Here is a 19,099-nt window from a genome sequence, read left to right on the forward strand (position 1 = left end):
GTGCCCAGGATTGGGTTTACCAAGGTATCAAATGCAACTGTCCACTTCCCGCGTGGAGTCAGGGGTATTCTCCTCCAGCGTACCTGCTTATTTGCAACCTCATCAAGTATAGGCGGTTCTTATCCTATTTTTCAAAACATCACATACATCTAACAACACTATCAACTCACTGCACCATAGGGGCTCTCCGAACTTTACTCCTATTCTCTCTTTTCCAGTGGATATCGCAGAGCTTTTACCTACAAAACTAATTTTGAGGACCACCACCCTACAGACATGATGCTGGTAGGTTAACATCCTAGGGACACAATGATGGTAGGTTAATTGGCTCCTGTCTGAATTGGCCCTAGTATGTGTATGTAAACGTATATACTGTATGCATGTGAGATAGGGACCTTAAATTGTAGGCTCCCTAAAGACAGGGACTGATGTGAATGTACGATATATAAAGTACTGCTAAATTGTTGGTACTATATGAATGCCTGTAATATTAATAAATAAAACAAGTACTGAAAACATTAAACAAGCTGGTAAAATATGAAAATAAAATGTGTCCCTCTTGTGTATTTATTATTTTAGCAAGGCCCGCACATCTCTTACCTGGCTGTCTGCCCAGGTATCTTTGTTTGCCCAGTCCTTGTGGGATCGGATATACCACCACTGGATCTCCAGTGAGTAGGGGATATCACCGCTGCCACGAAAGGAGCACGCCATCTCTACATCTTCTCCAGGGTGAGCGCTAACATCATGTGGTATTTCCGTGAACAATGCTGAAAAGGAAAAGCAAAATTATAAATATTTTTGTAAATTAATAGAACATAAGTAACAACCGTTCAATTTCCCAAAAGAAAATGATTCTTATTTTGACTCATTAGCAGGGTATAATGATCACACTACTGGCCGAAGACCAATCCATAAATATAACCTCTGTAGCTATCACTGCCAGTGTCCACATTGTAGTTTCATCCCCCCCTTCCCCCAGGTGATTTTTTTACATCCTTCTCAGCATGTTTTCAGGTGTGCAAAACCGCATGTTGCGCAACACCATCTGGTTCCTTGCAACTGCTCTGTGAGTGTATTTTTTAAATGAATGGGCTGCTGTGTCTGTGCAAATGCAGCATGAAGGACCTTCATTGATGTGAACCAAGCCTTAAAGCTGACATGGTAATCACATGATCAGGAAACCGCTCTTATTGGTTCCCAGTTGTCAGTGGGGACCCCAGCTATCACTAACAGCCAGGATTAAGAGCCAACAGCCTAGCAAAGTGTAGGCTCCTAATTCTTAAAGGGGAAAAAAACATATTAACATACTGTATCCTAGTGGGCAGAAAGTTGTTAACAGATCAAAAGGAAGCAAATAAGAGAAGTTCATTGTTAGGGTTTACTTATACTTTTCAAACCCTCATAGATTATAAGGGTACTGAAATAGGGTTCAAATAGATACATTTTCTATATGACAAAATAAGAAGCCCCCCTCAGCCCCCCCTTATACTTACCCGAGCCCCAACTCGATCCAGCGACGTGCACGAGAGCAGCGGCACTTCTGGGTCTTCCTTTCCCCATTGGCTCACACAGCAGTGGGAGTCATTGGCTCCTGATGCTGTCAATCACAGCCAGTGAGCCAATGAGAAGAGAGCAGGGGCGGAGCTGAGCACTGCTCTGTGTGTGAATTGACACAAAGAGCGCGGCTTGGGAGTGAGCCTGCTTGAGTGGTCCCATAGCAGGACCAAAAAAGAAGAGGATCTGGGCTGCTCTGTGCAAAACTATTGCACAGAGCATGTAAGTATAACATGTTTGTTATTATTTATTTTTTTAACTCTTTCCGCTTTAACTAGAAAAGATACTCTGTTGCATCCATCAATCTCAAATAATGCAGAGCTAATTACAGATCTTCCTATTAGGGAATATTGGTGTATGAGCGATCATAATATGATAACGTTTTATCTAAACTATAAAAAAATAAGTATATACTGTAAAAATAAACACTTAATAGTAAAAGAGCCAACTACCCTGTGCCAAGGGGGCCTTTTAATATACAGACTAGGAGAGATTATTGTAAAAAGAACATAGACAAAGACATAAGTGAGTTTTTCCTCATCAACTTTATGAAAAAAACATTGCATCATTTATCTTATGTGTAATAAGAATACAATCCTAAAAATAAAACCCACTTCTACTGTTACAAAAGCAATAAATGAGAAGAAAAAAAAGCACTTAAATAAAATTGTGAGGAAACTCTTTCATCCTTCCGGAGTTACAAAGGGTACAATAAGAGCTGCAAAAAAAAAAAAGATCAGACTGGAAAAAATTCAAAACCAAAAAGGCAGGTTGCTAATGCGATTGAAGTGGCACTGCAGGAAAACAGTGAAATACACAGATGAATACCTACAGTATATGTTAATTGCCAGAGGATTTGTTCTGTCCTGCCAGTCCTGCGATTTATAACCACCTGCCACACTGAACAGCTATGCTCTGCTTATCCCTGGTTCAGCTTTACTGCTTCCTGAATCCCTCCCTGCTGATGATGCTGCTTCCTTGTCCAATAAGCAAGTAACCTTAAATTCTATGTTACCCCAACATTTCATATTCCTGATATGTGCCTGTTGTACCATGTACTTGTATGAAAAAGTATCCTGTTCTCTTTGCTTGGCTTTCTTTGTGTGAAATGCCTACTGATCCTGCCATTCTCTGCTTACCTCCTTCAAACTGACCACATCAGAGCATGGAAGCACGTCCCTTCCAACGTGGTCAGTTTTCTTCTTTGCATTCTACTTGGGAACACAGCCTGTCTGTAATGCAGTGGTCAGTTTTCTACTGACCCCCCCCCCCCCCCCGGGCACAGCTCTCCACTGGGAGTATCAGTGTACTGCTGTTTCTCTGTCTCCTGCTGACACCCCCCCCCCTGCAGTCTCCACCCCCATCTCTCTATGTAACTAGAGCGGAGGTCATAGTGCAGCTGCACTATTTAAAAAAAAATATATTTATTATAGGTACTTATCTAGTGCTGTCATTTTACGCAGCGCTTTACATATATATTGTACAGTCACATCAGTCCTTAACCCTCAAGGGGCGTACAATCTAAGGTCCCTAACTCACATTCATACATACACATATTAGTGCCAATTCAGCTACCAGCGTGTCTTTGGAGTGTGGGAGGAAACTGGAGTACCTGGAGGAAACCCACAGGGAAAACATGCAAACTCCAGGCAGGTAGGGCCATGGTTGGGATTCGAACCGACGACCCTAGTACTGCCAGGTGGAAGTGCTAATAATTTAGCCACTGTGCTGCCCATGTATACAAAGTATATACTGTATAAACAAACATTTTGCATTTCATGTCTATTTTCATCTGAATGAGTTGTTTTATATGGTAAGAGTTCACATATACTTTACATATGTGTGTCATCTGTCAGGCTATACATTGTGAAAGGTATGTAAATCATGAGACTGGCTGAAATGAATTAGAAGTCCTTTGGTAGGATAAACCATACACATAATTGTATTTCTTTTTTTTTCCAATAAGCACATAATTGTATTTCAGCTGTGCATTTAGCTGCTTGGAGGTCCGCTTTAAGATGAATACAAAAAACTGTTTTTTTATATATGAATCACACAATACAAAGCCCCCCAAAAACATTGACAGATTTAGATATACATAAAAACAGCTTCAAGTTTATATGGCCCTGAATCCATTATATGAAATATACATGGGTAGATCACCTACACCAGATAGCTAATGTTAACATGACAGTAACTACAAACACATGACAGTAAACGTTTCTCCTGTACAAACTCTGTAAAAAGTGTAAATCCACCCAAAAGGTAATATTCAAGGATGAATGCCAGACACAAAAAATTTCATTCATATATATTTGTTAATAGCCGCAAAGAACATAAATCCACCAAATGTGGACCAAAAGTCTTTGTAAAACCACATATTACTTTGTAATAAGTAGCAGTGAGCTCACCACTGTGCTGTAAATAGCCGATGCAGAGAGCAGCACTGTGGGAGGGACTCAGTAGGCCCCACCCACTACAGGTTGTATGCAGAAAACTACAGGAGGGGGTGGAGACAGGACCCGTCATCCTGCATAAGGAGAGAGAGCAGCAGTGCCCGGTCTTTATCACATCAAGCTTGTACACAAAGGTAAAGTTTTACACTAGATTACTACACAGATCTGAAAGAAATACACAAAAGTAGACATGTGTGGTTTGTTGCGGATTACATTTTTGTTATTAGGAGATTCGGATGTATCCGAATTTCCAAATGACAACAGTAATGAATGTCAACATATCCGAAATAAATTATAATGAAACAAACGAAGTTCATTTGTTTCATTCAGATGCTTGAAGCAGGAAGCTTCAAAGCAAGGAAACAAATGATCCGCATTATTTGATAATAGCTGGTTGTTAAGGAGCGGGCGGCCGGACGAGATTCCCGCTATCAGCAGAATGCAAACAAAACATATACTGGTTTACATAAAAAAAAAAAACAGCGTGGGGGTCCCCCCCAATCCCTACCAGACCTTATCCAAGCATGCAGCCTGACAGGTCAACAAGGGGGGGGGACGAGCAAGCACCCCCCCGAACCATACCAGACCACATGCCCTCAACAAGGGGGGGGGTGCTACCACCACCTAAAGCACCTTGTCTCCATGTTGACGAGGACAAGGGCCTCTTCCCCGCAACCCTGGGCAGTGGTTGTGGGGGTCTGCGGACGGGGGTCTTATCAGAATCTAAAAGTCTCCAAATCCCGCTCCTCCCCATGTGAATCAGTAGGGGGTATGGGGTATATTCACCTAAAAAAAAGTGTCAAAGATAAATAAAAACACAAACATTTTTTTAAAAGTCCTTTATTAAAAAATCATAAAAACAACCCCCCCATGTCTCCGAATGAAATGCAGCATCAATCACAATGATTGCAAGCCGCTGACCCCCCTTAAAAAATTGAGCACGCAACGTTTGCCTCCTGGTGACTGACACAGCTCTGGATCCCACCCACAGTAAATAAACAAAAGGATATGGTCATCTGATGACAGGTGACCCCGCCCCTTTGTTTATTTACTGTGGAACCAGAGCTCTCAGTTGGTGGGGGCAAACATTTACGTGCAACTTTTTTTAAATATTTTGTTTTTTCGTGTCTGCAGCCGGCGTTCATCGTGATTAACGCTGGATTTGCTTTGGGACACTGAAACAGTGTTTGAGTTTTTATTTTAAAAAAGTCTAAAAAAATGTTTTGGTGAATGAGTAGGGGGTACTATGTATTTACTTCATATGGGGGGGGGATCTGGGTTAAGGGGGATTCCAGATTCCAATAAGCTCCTCGTCCACAGAGCCCCCCTGCCTCAAAGCACCCCCACAGGTTAAAGGCATGTGTTCTGGTATGGTTCGGGGACCCCCCATTTCTTGGCCTGATGGTCTGCAGGCTTGGATAAGGGTCTGGTATGGATCTTGGGGGGGGGACCCCACTCCATTTTTTTAAAGAAATTCTTAAATTGACATTTGTTTAGTTTACATTTTGCTGACAGAAGATGAGTCATGGTTGTTAAGAACGCAGCATCCACCCAGCTATTCTTCACAATGAATTCAGATAGATTTGATATTTTTGATTTGATTCATATTCGAATACTTTTGAGTCCATTCGAAAAATTTGAATCTGCTTGAAAACATATAAATGGAATGAAACGAAAGAAATGAAATTAATAACTTGACGAGTCAATTTGAACCAGAATGAAATAAATGTTTTCATTTTGCACATGTCTAACACAAAGCACACCTAGATTCAAATATAAATACAACATTCAAATATAAAGACAACATTTGATTATCCCGGAGTTCAGCTTTAAGTTATAGTCAACCCTGGCTTCTCATATATCATGGATACTCTTTTAGTCTTGGATCCTCCTATAATTCTGGACTCCTAATCATTTTCATCTGGGAGTATTTTTTTTTTTTATGCTCCCACCAGGGGCGGACTGACAACTCATGGGGCCCCCGGGCAGTAAGGGATCGTGGGGCCCATGTGTCCTTGCCCAAACTCAAAAAAGCCTATGAAAAAGGTACCAGGGGCATCTCATGGGGCCCCCTACTGACCCCGGGCCCTCGGGCAGTGCCCGAGTTCCAAATGGTCAGTCCGCCCCTGGCTCCCACTCACTTTTGTGTCCCAAAAAAAAAAAAGCACAGAAAGAGGGAAATCCTCATATTGGCAAAATCGGGGGTGAGGACCCCTGAATTCAAGCACAGAGATCTCAATGTCAGATGGTTTAACACTTCAGCATGTACCATAAACAGAAGTATCAGTTTTGGGTGTGCTGGCAATTAAAGGCCTTGCTCACATAGGCATAGAGAACAGTCATTTGCTTTGTGTTATTGAAGCTTTCCAAATGCTGTGAAAAGTCAATGCCTGTTCTATAATATAAAAATCAACGATCCGCACACACATTCACTTTTGAATGCATTTGCATTACTTTGCATTTATTGTTGATTTTGACAGCAACATTTGGCTTACCAATTCCCCATTCAAGTCATTGACGACACAACCCAAACAACTTTTGTAAGACATTAAGGGATTTTTTTTTTGCTGTGTACTATAAAAATCATAGTTTCATTGATGCCAGAAAGTAGAGTACTATGACTCCAGGTACTGCGTCTTTCTTTTTTTTTTTTTTTTTTTAATTATTAATATGTTTTATTAAATTTTATTTCATTACATAGATCAACAATATGCAATTTATCAAAACACAAATAATCCAAATAACTTCTTTACCCCTCATTCCATCCCCCCTGATCCCTCCCTCCCCAAATAAATTACCCCTGTCCAAATAATCCTTTCCTATCCTGTTTACCAATCACAGTCTAAGCCCTATATTCTCTCTTCACTTTGCACCTGTCCATTTATTCAGTGTAGTTTTCCAGCTCTACTATCGGGGCACCCATTGCTTCAAGGTATTGTTTAGATGTCTTAAAATCGTATCACCTACTCCAGTCCTTTCTAAATTTTTCCATTCTATCTTCATATATATGGTATAACACCTCCATCTTATTTATATACTGATCATGTTACCTGTGACGAAACACGTAGGGTGGAACCACGCACACACGCTACTGCACATGCACGAACGGCCGGTGGCCATTTTGGAAATTGGAAATTTTAGATTTTTTTACCAATCAATGCCAAATGATGTTTGCTTACATGTGAGTGCAACCATACTTTAAATAAATGTTGTGATTATGGTTTTACACTATGTGGAGTGCTCTTTCTTTGCATATTTTCCACTACGAGTCCAAGCCTTATCCTGAATGGTTTAGCTACCCTAATTAAGGTCCATTGTTTGGAAGATCCTTATCTGCTGTTCTGGTGATCGGGAGGAGGATTCAAGTGACCGACTTTCTGGATTGTTTAACAAAGTGCGATTGACCACTCTAAAAAGGAGATCATGCCTTTCTGGTAAGCCTTCTGTAGTAGTGGTTGGTGACATGACAACTGTCCTTGGTTTTCTTTTGTTTCATCACAGCCTCTGGGACTTTTCTTTTATTTTATTTTTGGATGGACCATTTTTTTGACACATTTTTCACTGTTTTCTTATGATTATTTGTAACTTTTTAAGCGCTGCACTTTTATGTATTTATTTATATACTCGATCCTGTTTATCCTGTCCCTCATTGTTGTACTCATACTCGTTCCTGCCAAAATTTGGGGATTAAACCTTTTGCAGCACTGATTAGATGGTATAATATACTATTTTTATATTGTTTCACCGACACCTCTGTCCTATAAAATAGGCACACCCACGGGTCTTTTTGAATAGTTATCCCCAAAACCACCTGTATATAATGAATTACGTCTTGCCAATACCTCTGTATTTTTTAACACTCCCACCGTATCTGAGCCATTGTCCCCTTTCCCCCACATCCCCTCCAACATATTGGCAAACTTTTTTCTCTTTGTTTATGTGCCACACTTGGTGTAAAATACCATCTAGTTAAACATTTATAGTTCATTTCTACTGTGTTCATCACCCCGTGCATCAACTTAAACATTTTATTCTTCTATTGCTCATTCATTTTTGTACCCAACTCTCTTCCCATTTCTCTATGAATAGCGGAGGTTCAGATCCTATCCATTCACTAAGGATCTTATATAACCTAGAGCAGTGTTTCTCAACCTTTTTTCAGTCAAGGCACCCTTAAAATTATGGACATTCCCAAGGCAGCCTTTAAAATTATGGACAGTCCCGAGGCAGCCTTTAAAATTATGGACATTCCCAAGGCAGCCTTTAAAATTATGGACATTCCCAAGGCAGTCTTTAAAATTATGGACATTCCCAAGGCACCCTTTAGAATCATGGACAATTCTGAGGCACCCTTTAAAATTATGGACAGTCTTGAGGCACCCCATTCTAAAATGTGAAAAATGATTCTAATAGTTTTATATAACGCAGCAACATCCACACACATAGGACACCCAACATTAGAGGTGATTTACAGTTGTGACCAAAATTATTCAACCCCCAATGCTGTAAAGGGGTTTAGGGACTATAGTGTACATTTGGAATTGTATTCAGAATCAAATCCTACAAGGACGTTGTAACTACCCAAATGCAACTAAAATGACATCAATTGTTTATGTAATACAGTAGTAAATGGTTCTTATGTGGTTTCTTCATTGCCACAATTATTCAACCCCTTAAAGACTACCACTCTGAAGAACAGAGGTTCATACAGGTGCTTTCCATCAGGTATTGAAAACACCTGTGGATGTCACCGAGCAGCAATCAAGCATAATAAGCACCAATTAGGCAGCTTTAAAATGACTGTGATACTCAGCTCCTTCTAGACATTTACTGGTGTGGTTACAAACATGGTGAAGGCAAGAGAATGGTCCAGGAAGACAAGAGAAGAGGTGATTTCTCTTCACAGGAAGGGCAATGGCTATAAGAAGATTGCAAAGATGTTAAACATACCAAGAGACACCTTAGGAAGCATCATTCGCAAATTCAAGGCAAAGGGCACTGTTGAAACGCTACCTGGTCGTGGCAGAAAGAAGATGCTGACTTCGACTGCTGTGCGCTACCTGAAGCGTAGAGTGGAGAGAAGTCCCCGTGTGACTGCTGAGGAACTGAGAAAAGATTTGTCAGATGTGGGTACAGAAGTTTCAGCCCAGACAATAAGACGCACACTGCGTAATGAAGGCCTCCGTGCCAGAACTCCCAGGCGTACCCCCTTGCTGTCTCCAAAGAATAAGAAGAGTCGACTGCAGTATGCCAAAAGCCATGTGGACAAACCACAAAAGTTGTGGGATAGTGTTCTGTGGACTGATGAAACAAAATTAGAACTGTTTGGGCCCATGGATCAACGCTATGTTTGGAGGAGGAAGAACAAGGCCTATGATGAAAAGAACACCTTGCCTACTGTGAAGCATGGTGGAGGGTCAATCATGCTTTGGGGCTGTTTTGCTTCTGCAGGTACAGGGAAGCTTCAGCGTGTGCAAGGTACCATGAATTCTCTTCAGTACCAGGAGATATTGGATGGAAACGTGATGCAGTCCGTCACACACCTGAGGCTTGGGAGACGTTGGACCTTTCAACAGGACAATGATCCCAAGCATACCTCCAAGTCCACTAGAGCATGGTTGCAGAGGAAAGGCTGGAACATTTTGGAGTGGCCATCGCAGTCACCAGACTTAAATCCGATTGAGAACCTCTGGTGGGACTTAAAGAAAGCAGTTGCAGTGCGCAAGCCTAAGAATGTGACTGAACTGGAGGCCTTTGCCCATGAAGAATGGGCGAAGATACCCGTAGATCGCTGCAAGACACTTGTGTCAAGCTATGCTTCACGTTTAAAAGCTGTTATAACTGTAAAAGGATGCTGTACTAAGTACTAAGATTGAATGTCACTTGGGGGTTGAATAAAACTGATAATGCTGTGAGCACAGAAAAGACATTTGTGGTTATTTCATTATAACTGTTATGTTATATTTGTCTGACCTACAAGTGCCTCTTTAATGTAAATGTAAGCAAGATGACTGAATGATCAAAAGCAATGTCAAACTGGCCAAAACACTCAATTTCAGTGGGGGTTGAATAATTTTGGTCACAACTGTATTCTTCCAAAGCAAATACACTTTTGCACACTGGTACTGACTAGTATTCCATTGTTTCTCTTCTCCCTCAGTTTTTCTCCATCACTGAGCTAATGTGACCCCAGCACTGATGGAGAGGGGCAGGAGAAGGTCAAACTAGGACAATGTGCAGACAGCTGACATCCTCCTTATCAACTGATGATGCCATTGGTTGTCAGGACACTAGCAGCTAGAAGGTCGTAATGGTGCACAATGAAAACCAGCCACCGGCTTCTATACATGTTTTGGGCAGTTTTTAGACATTTTGCCAAGGCACCCCGGAAGAAACCTCACAGCACCCCAGGGTGCCTGGGCACCCTGGTTGAGAAAGACTGACCTAGAGGTTACATCTTCAGGTACTATCCCGGAGCTCAAAATTTTTTCAAATGGAAGCATATCCTCCGGCATCCTCAGTGGTTGCCAGAAAGTAGAGCATTATGACTCCAGCACTGCATCTTCCATACAGTGAAGGGATCCTGTGGTGTAACCATTCCTACTCTCCCATTGTCCATTCACAGACTAGTATTCTGTTCAATAAAATAGGGGGGGGGGGGGGGTTAAAATGACAGTGGGACTTCTGTGTATGAGAGCCACCAGTTTCATTGTCGAAGCACTGGAAGTATAGCACTGGCTGTATTTTCTGGCATCACCTATGATACAATACACAGCAGCGATCGAGACCTAGGGAAATCATTATTACAGGTAGCATCTTTGACTTGTGGACAGGGCTGCTGTTAGAAACAACGGGGCCTCATACAGCCAACCTGACAGGGCCCCCTCGAAAAGAAACAGTTTACTAGGCTTCAGTTATGAATGAACACAGTGAGTGATTGTTACCACTCACTAATTGTGTTCATTCAGGAAAGGAAGGGGCTGCTAAATGAGACATATTTACCAGACCTTTCCCCCAGTCTCCATTCTGAAGGATCCTACTGCATGACTGCAGCTGCCGGTGGGAAGGAGAGGAGGGAAGCCAGCAGCACTGCAGGGGTGGGGGCACATAAGGGGGCCTGGGCAGATTGGGAAAAGCATGGGTGCAGTTACTGGAACTGATCCCTAGTATGGCTCCCTCTGCAGCAGCTGAAAGCCAGCTGGAGGGAGAGGAGAAAAAGCCAGCTTTCAGCTGCTGCAGAAAGCCATACAGGGGATCAGTTCCAGTAATTGCCGATCACCCTCCCTGCCCACATTCAATTCACCCAGCTGCCTGGGCCCCCCTGCTGGCCTGGGACCTGTACAGGAGAACAGGTGGTACCCCCTTATCCACGGCCCTGCTTGTGGTATGTACAAAACTTTTTCCTGGAATTACACTTTAAAAGGTGAACAAGAAATGGAAAGGTGAACTAACTCCATATATTCTGGCCACCCCTCCGGACCCCGCTGCACATAGCAGCTGTGCTGCCAGTAAAGCCATATGACACCAGTGTAGCAGTCCTTACACCGCGATACACGGCTCCTGGAGTGACTATCTATCATAGTGCTAATAATGCTAAGTGTTCATTGGTTAGCGCACTCACATGATGGTATGGACCGTTACACCAGCCTCACGGGCATCATGTGCAGCAAGGTCAGGAGGAGTGGCCAGGATATTTGGAGTTACCACTTCGTTTTTTGCTTACCCTTTAAGTTCACATAATGTTAAAAAGAAATACTTGTTGTGAATTGCACATAAAATTGAAGCCCATTTATAGTGCATTTTTTACATGTTTAGGAGACATTTGTAGAGTGCTGCCAAAAGTTTTTTTTTTAATCAAATCCATAAAGTGGTTATAAACCTCAGACATGAAATAATAACAAAACACATATTTCTATAGTGTTTACTTTCCTCTCCCAAAACACAAAATGTAATTTCTCTCTGCTGTCTAGTTCCTCTGCTATCTGTATGAGACAGGACTGACACTAAGAGTTAAAAAGGTGACAAGGGAGGGATCTCCAGCACAAAGCCTGTGACTGACAGCCTCAGCTCTGTTGCTGTGAACTTTATGAAGGGGGGAGGGGAGTGTTCCTTCCCTCCAATCAGCTTTCAGTACTCTTGTACAATGTGTAACTGCCCCCTGCTGTGTGAGTCTGTGAAAAATTCTTTTCATCTCTGAGTTTTACAAGAATGTAGAAGACAGATGGCTAAAAATAAACAGGTACAAATTATGTAGGAGGATATGTTTAATCTCCGTGTATCACCTTAGACAAGTCACTGCATTGGGTATATGTAAGTGTTTACAACCACTTTAACCGCTTCCCGACCGCACTATAACAGAAATACTGCTACAGGGCGGCAGGGGTAGGCAAAATCACGTATATATACGTGATTTTGGATTTCTGGGTAGGGGGCACGCATGCACCCTACCCGCGCCGCCATTTGCAGCCACGGCTGTCAATCACAGGGTCCTGGACAATGATTATTCACCTGCGCCCGGTGACTGCCGAGCATCTCTGATGGGGAGGAGAACTGTTTGTAAACAAAAAAGTTCTCCTCCCTGTCAGCTCGGGCACACTGCTTTGCATGGCTGTGCAGAGCACAGCCATGCAAAACAGTGTGCTTACGGTGAAGCACATGGACACAGCACTTAGTAAAACCACTCCCAGTACACAGTTAACCCTTTGATCGGCCCTCATATTAACCCCTTCCTGCCCAGTGCCATTAGTACAGTGTCAGTACTTTTTTTTTAGCACTGATCACTGTACTGGTGTCGCTGGGAATGTCAGTGACACCAAGTCAGTTCCCCCCTAGTGTCAGAATGCCCGCTGCAGTCCCGCTATACGTCGCTGATCGCTGTTATTACTGGCAAAATTAAAAAAAGTCCCAGTATATATACCGCCATTTGTAAATGCTATAAGTTTCACGGAAACCAATTAATTTACACGTACAGTATTGGGATTTTTTTTAGCAAAGACATGGAGCAGAATACATTTTGGACTAAATTTATGACGGAATTTGATTTTTTACATTTTTTTTAATGAACATGTTTAATAGCAAAAAGTCAAAAATATTGTATTTTTCTCAAAATTGTCAGTCTTTTTTTTTATAGCACAAAAACGAAACAATACACAGGCAATCAAATACCACCGAAAGAAAGCTCAATTCGTGGGAAAAAAGGGATGTAAATTTCATTTGGGTGCAGCTTTGCATGACAGCGCAATTGTCAGTTAAATTAATGCAGCACCATAACACAAAAAATGGCCTGGTCAGGAAGGGGGGTAAATCCTCAAGAGGACAAGTGGTTAAAGGCAAAAGCTTCCTAAAGTGCCCTACAAGGGTCATTTAGGACATGCTTTCAATGACTTGAATAGGGGCATTTGGTAAGCTTTTGTTCATGTATTTTACAACAACTACTTCAGTGTTCAATAGAGATATATTCCTCAACCAGTAGATTGCAGTGTTTATATGTTTGTAGCTGCATCTATGAATAAACTCTATGTCTTTTTTATTTTAAAGTTCCTATTTCCTGTTAGCAGAGACAGAACAGATAAACAAATTTGGACTGTGAACCGATCTGCTCTGTAGGGCTATATATAGAATCTCTAACAGGTTATGGGCCCAGAAACCCAGTCGTAGCTGACTACAGCAAAAGAAGAGCACAATACAGCAATAGAAAGAAAACTGCAAAAGAATAAAAGAAAATGGCCAGCAACACAGCTGCAACAAAACTTTAATTTGCAAACCTGACAAACCAGAACTACCAGTCTTGGAAATTCAAGATGAAAATGCTGTTAAAAGAGAAGGTACTTGGAAATGTATGAGTTAAGTCAGTCCAAAACACCCTTCAGATGAACGGATAGAGAAATATCACAAAGCTCAGAGCACAATCTCTCTTAGCATAGAAGAAGATCAAATCATACATACATGTAAGTGTGAAACTGCTAAAGAAATGTGGGAAGAAAAACAAAAGGTGCATGAAAAGAGATAATCTCAGCAATAAACTGTTTTTGATTAGAAAGCTATACCAAACCAAGCTGATAAAAGGCCAAGATATTCAGGATTACATAAGGCACGCCTTGGAAATGGTTGAATGCCTGAAAGGTATAGAAGAAGAAATAAAAGATTTTTATGCCGCAGCACTATTACTTAGTGGTTTACCAGAAAGCTATGAAACGCTTGTCACAGCACTTGATGCACATGCAGATGATGAACTGGTACTGGAACATGGTAAGGGCAAGCTTATGGATGAATATAAGCATAAAACAGAAAGCATCATTAGTGACAGTGCTTCTATCGCACAGTCTGATTTAAAGATGAAAAATAGGAATAAAATCAGTAACATGCAACAAAAAAATGTGAATGCTTTGTGTGCAAGAAACAAAGTCATTTAAAAGCAGACTGCAGAAGCTGGAAAGCTAGGATGCAAAAACAAATTAAACTACAAAAGGCCAAACGTGTGAAGGAAGAAACTGATTTTTCTTCAGATATTGAATACGTTTTCAATCCAAATGTTGCACCTCACCTTTGCAGACTTATGCAGGCCATAGACGAACGATAAAGGAAAATTTGGTCGTTCGTTCGGCCGACGTAACCACCAAAGAATAAAAAAATCGTCCGACTAAATCATAAACTTCATCCCATAACTTCTGTCCCTTTCAGGTCACAGCTCATGCGCAGATTTTTTATTGCTAAAACGATCGTCCGATTTGCCCATCATTGCCGGGAAAATCGGCCGATCGTCCAAATCAGCCGCAAATTTCCCAACATAACCGATAATCTGAAAGTGCAAAATACACGAAAAACGGCCGACGAACTAATCCACTAACGGTACGAAAATCGGCTGATTTTTCTTTCGGCCGAAAAATCGGACGATTAACGACCCATCTATGGCCTGCAATAGTGTGCTGATTCGGGAGCTATGAGTCACATGAGAAATGACAGAAAATTCTTTACTCACCTTGACCAGAGTAAAAAAGAAAAAAATCACTACATCTAATGGGCAAATAATGGAATCCGAAGGAATATAAGAGATTTTTGTTTTTACTGTACCTATTTCCCAGAGTGTCACCAGAGAGATACCTGTGAAAAATGTCCTGTATGTCCCTGCTCTTGGAACTAATCTTTTTTCAGTGAAGAAGCTCACAAAATAAGGCAATGTAGTGACCTTCCAAAGTGACAGTTGTGCCATCACAAAAGGGGATATCTTATGCAGGCCATAGATGGGGAGAAAACCGGCCGATTTTGCTTTAAAAAACCGAAAAATCGGTTGTTCAAACAGCCGACATTACCAGGAACGGTAAAAAAAAAATCGGCCGATTTTCATCCCGTCTACAGCCGGCAAAAAGTGTCCCTGCAGAGAGCTCTGCTATTTCTTTGACAGTGCTTTGACATTTATAGTGGCTGCAACAATGTATCTATCTGTATTCGAATACAGATGTTTTTATTCGGAAACAAATAGATACATTGTTGCAACTGCTATAAATGTCAAAGCACTGTCAAAGAAATAGCGGAGCTCTCTGCAGGGACACTTTTTGCCGGACTGGAATTCTTCTTCTTCATCCTCTTCTTCTTCTTCATCCTCTTCTTCATCCTCTTCTTCATCTTCTTCTTCCTCTTCTTCATCCTCTTCATCTTCTTCATCCTCTTCTTCTTCATCCTCTTCTTCTTCTTCCTCTTCTTCATCCTCTTCTTCATCTTCTTCTTCCTCTTCTTCATCCTCTTCATCTTCTTCATCCTCTTCTTCTTCATCCTCTTCTTCTACTTCTTCCTCTTCTTCTTCATCCTCTTCTTCTTCATCCTCTTCTTCTTCATCCTCTTCTTCATCCTCTTCTTCATCCTCTTCTTCCTCTTCTGCTTCTTCATCCTCTTCTTCTTCCTCTTCTTCTTCATCCTCTTCTTCTTTTTGTCTTCCTCTTGCAGGTCACTGCTCATGCGCAGATTTTTTATCAGTAAAAAGATCGGCCGATTTGCCCATAATTGCCGGGAAAATCGGCCGATCTTTTTCCAACTTTACCGATAAAAAAAATCTGCCAAAAATACCGAAAAAAGGCCGAACAATTAGCCCACTAACGATCCGAAAATCGGCTGATTTTATTTTCGGCCAAAAAATCGGCCGATTTTCGACCCATCTATGGCCTGCATTACTTGCAAATTCTAAAATTACAAATGAACTGTATCAGCTGAAATGCAATGAGGTGGTTAATACTGCCAAGGAGGATGACATTCAAACTGCATTCATGCATGGCACAGACAACTTGGGCACAGAAATCCTGACATAATAAAGAAATTAACTGAGAATGACTATACAAGTAGAATAAAAATTAGTCCACGTGATCAAACAATAAAATACACCAGTTGTATAAAAGAAAAAAAGACAAGAAAAGCCTTCCAAAACAGAGTAATATCCGAGCTAAGAAACCTCTGGACTTACAGTAATTTATTCAGATCTTCCTGGCCCAATGGAAAAACTGATTCCAGGAAAGAAGAGATATTTCTTACTTTTTTAGATAATTACTCCAGGTATACTACACTATATCTGTTACACAACCAAAGTGAAATACCAAGGAAACTTGAACAGTAAAAGCATCAAGTAAAAAACAAATTTGGCAAAATGCCAAGTGTATTAAGCACAGACAATGAAACTGAATATACAGGTGAAAACACACAGCGGATTCTCAAAAAGAATGGTATATTATTTCAAAACTACTGCACCACACAGGCCACAACAAAACGGGGTTGCAGAAAGAATGAGCCGTACTCTATGTGAAAGTGGAAGAACCATGCTGTTTAATGCAGATATACCAGCCACATACTGGGGGGAGGCAAGTAGGACCTAATGCTATCTCCAAAATTGACTAGGAAAATCAACTGAGAAAACACCATATGAACTGTAGAATGGAAAAGACCCCATTATGAACCATCTAAACATTTTTGGAAGCAAAGCCTATGTGCACATCCCAAAAACAAAAAATGTACAGAATGGGATGCTCACCCAAAGGAAGGTGTACTTATGGGGTACAGTGAATCTCAAAAGGGATTCAGAATTCTACACCAAGATTCAAACAAGGTAACCATCAGTAGACGTGTAATTGTTCAGTGTGTTCAAAATTTCATGAACTAACACAAATGCTTCAAACTGAGGGAAACTCTCCATTAGTGTCACACGAAGATAAGCAACAAAGCAACAGGTTATGGGCCCAGCATGCTCCCACTGACACAGCATACCTAAAAACGGAAGGGGAGGAGGATCTTCTTCCTAGTAATGATCAGTACAGAAAAGCAGTGGGGGCATTTCTATATACAGTAATGCAACCACTACAGTCCAGACATTGCAGTTGCCATGTTGTTTCTTTGTAGACTCATGAATGAACTACGTCAAAGAGACTGGACATCAATTAAGAGAGTCATGAGATACCTCAAACAAATGAAGAACTTGAGTCTAACGCCGTCCGCAGTTGGTGATTTGAACCTCGTATGATATGTGGACTCTAATTGGGCAGGTGATCTAAGCACTTGCAAATCCATGAGTGGTTACTTGTTCAAATTAGAAAACAGTCCTATATCTTGGTCCACCTAGAAGCAGATCTCAGTAGCTTTGTCTTCTACAAAGGCAGAATACATTGCTGCTGCCTATGCCAGTCAAGAAGATGTGTGGTTACGTCAATTGCTTAAAGATCTTGGAGAGTAAATGTCCCAACCTACAATCCTATATGAGGACAATCAAGGATGTATCAAACCTGCCACCAGTAAAAAGATCAATGCAAGAACAATACATACTGACGTCAGACACCATTGCATTCATGATCTAGTTGAACAAAATGTAATTTTGCTTACGTATTGTGAGACTAATAACATGACTGCAGATGCTTTGACAAAACCACTTACAAGAAACAGATATAGAGAGCTGAGATCCAAAATGGGACTAATATAAGGAGCAGTTATTGAGATGGGGGTGTTGGAATACAGCGTTCATGTATTTTGCAACAATTACTTCACCGTTCAGTAGAGATATATTCTTCAAGTAGATGGCAGTATTATGTTGCACTGATACCGGTATACTAAGCACTTGCACGAGTACTCTTACTTGTGAAAATGCTCCGATACCTGAAACCAATACCTTTGCAGTGCAATTTGAACCCATTCAAAATAAACGGGCTCAAATCGTACTGCAAAGAATCACATTTAATTTGAACAGGAATGTGGTGCGATTCCTGTCCAAATCACATACGGTGTTTCTGCAGGTGCAATGCGATTTGCAGTGTGATTAGAGCCATTAATTTTGTATGGCTCAAATCTCACTGCAAAGATATTGGTAATCGGTATCGGCAAGTACTTGAGCACAAGTATTGGTACTCGTACCTGCCAATAAAACAGATGGTATCGGTGTAACCCTAGCATCTATAGTTAAACTCTATGTTTTTTCGCTATAATAAAGTTCCTGTTTCCTGTTAGCAGAGATGCAGCAGATAAACATGTGCACCGAGCACTGTCTGTTCTGTAGGGCTATATGCAGAATCTCTAACAGCTTTGCAATTCCATATGATCTTAATGGTACACACCAGGGCTCCTCCTGTTTTAAATGGAGCATGTCCTCCCATTACACATGTAGCTGTTGGGGGGAAGGTGGGGTGTCAGGAATGGACTTGCCAGTGGTGGTGGGACTCACCTGCCTTGTGGGCTGCAGTACCAGGGCTGGCCAGCAGGTGCTCTCAGCAACCAGAGGCTCACTCCTGCAATGAGCCATCACCTGAAGCTGATTACAACAGGTGTATTTAAGGAATGGCCAGGCCTGTGATCAGGGCCTTGGTGTATGTTTCCCATGGGCCCCTGTACCTGCATCCTGCCTGCTTCCTGCCTGATCCTGATTCTGCTTTAATCCTGACACTGCATGAACTCTTCCTGTCCTGACCTCAGCTATTCCTGACTACGCTTCCGCCTGCTCCTTGTACCTTGCTGCCCGTTTGCTACCGACCCGGCCTGCCCGACTACGTTTAGTATTGTTCTTATTGTTATCTGTTGGAGGTTTGGTTGCACTGTGTTTATGTTTAGTCTTGCACTGCAATTAT

General features: G+C 41.5%; 1 protein-coding gene and 1 pseudogene across 1 annotated transcript in view; one reads left to right on the forward strand and one right to left on the reverse strand.

Annotated features, from left to right (window-relative positions):
* Positions 1–19,099, reverse strand: part of VSTM2L (V-set and transmembrane domain containing 2 like) — a 135,143-nt gene that overhangs the window by 25,778 nt on the left and 90,266 nt on the right. The window contains exon 2 of the mRNA XM_089673372.1: positions 601–770. Coding sequence (XP_089529498.1) covers positions 601–770 — 170 coding nt within the window. The remainder of the gene's footprint in view (positions 1–600; positions 771–19,099) is intronic.
* Positions 17,160–17,842, forward strand: LOC149465833 (uncharacterized; annotated as a pseudogene).

Source organism: Staurois parvus, unplaced genomic scaffold, assembly GCF_062004578.1.
Source record: "Staurois parvus isolate SC_StPar_1 unplaced genomic scaffold, SC_StPar_1.0 ptg000137l, whole genome shotgun sequence".
Classification (NCBI taxonomy): Eukaryota; Metazoa; Chordata; class Amphibia; order Anura; family Ranidae; genus Staurois; species Staurois parvus.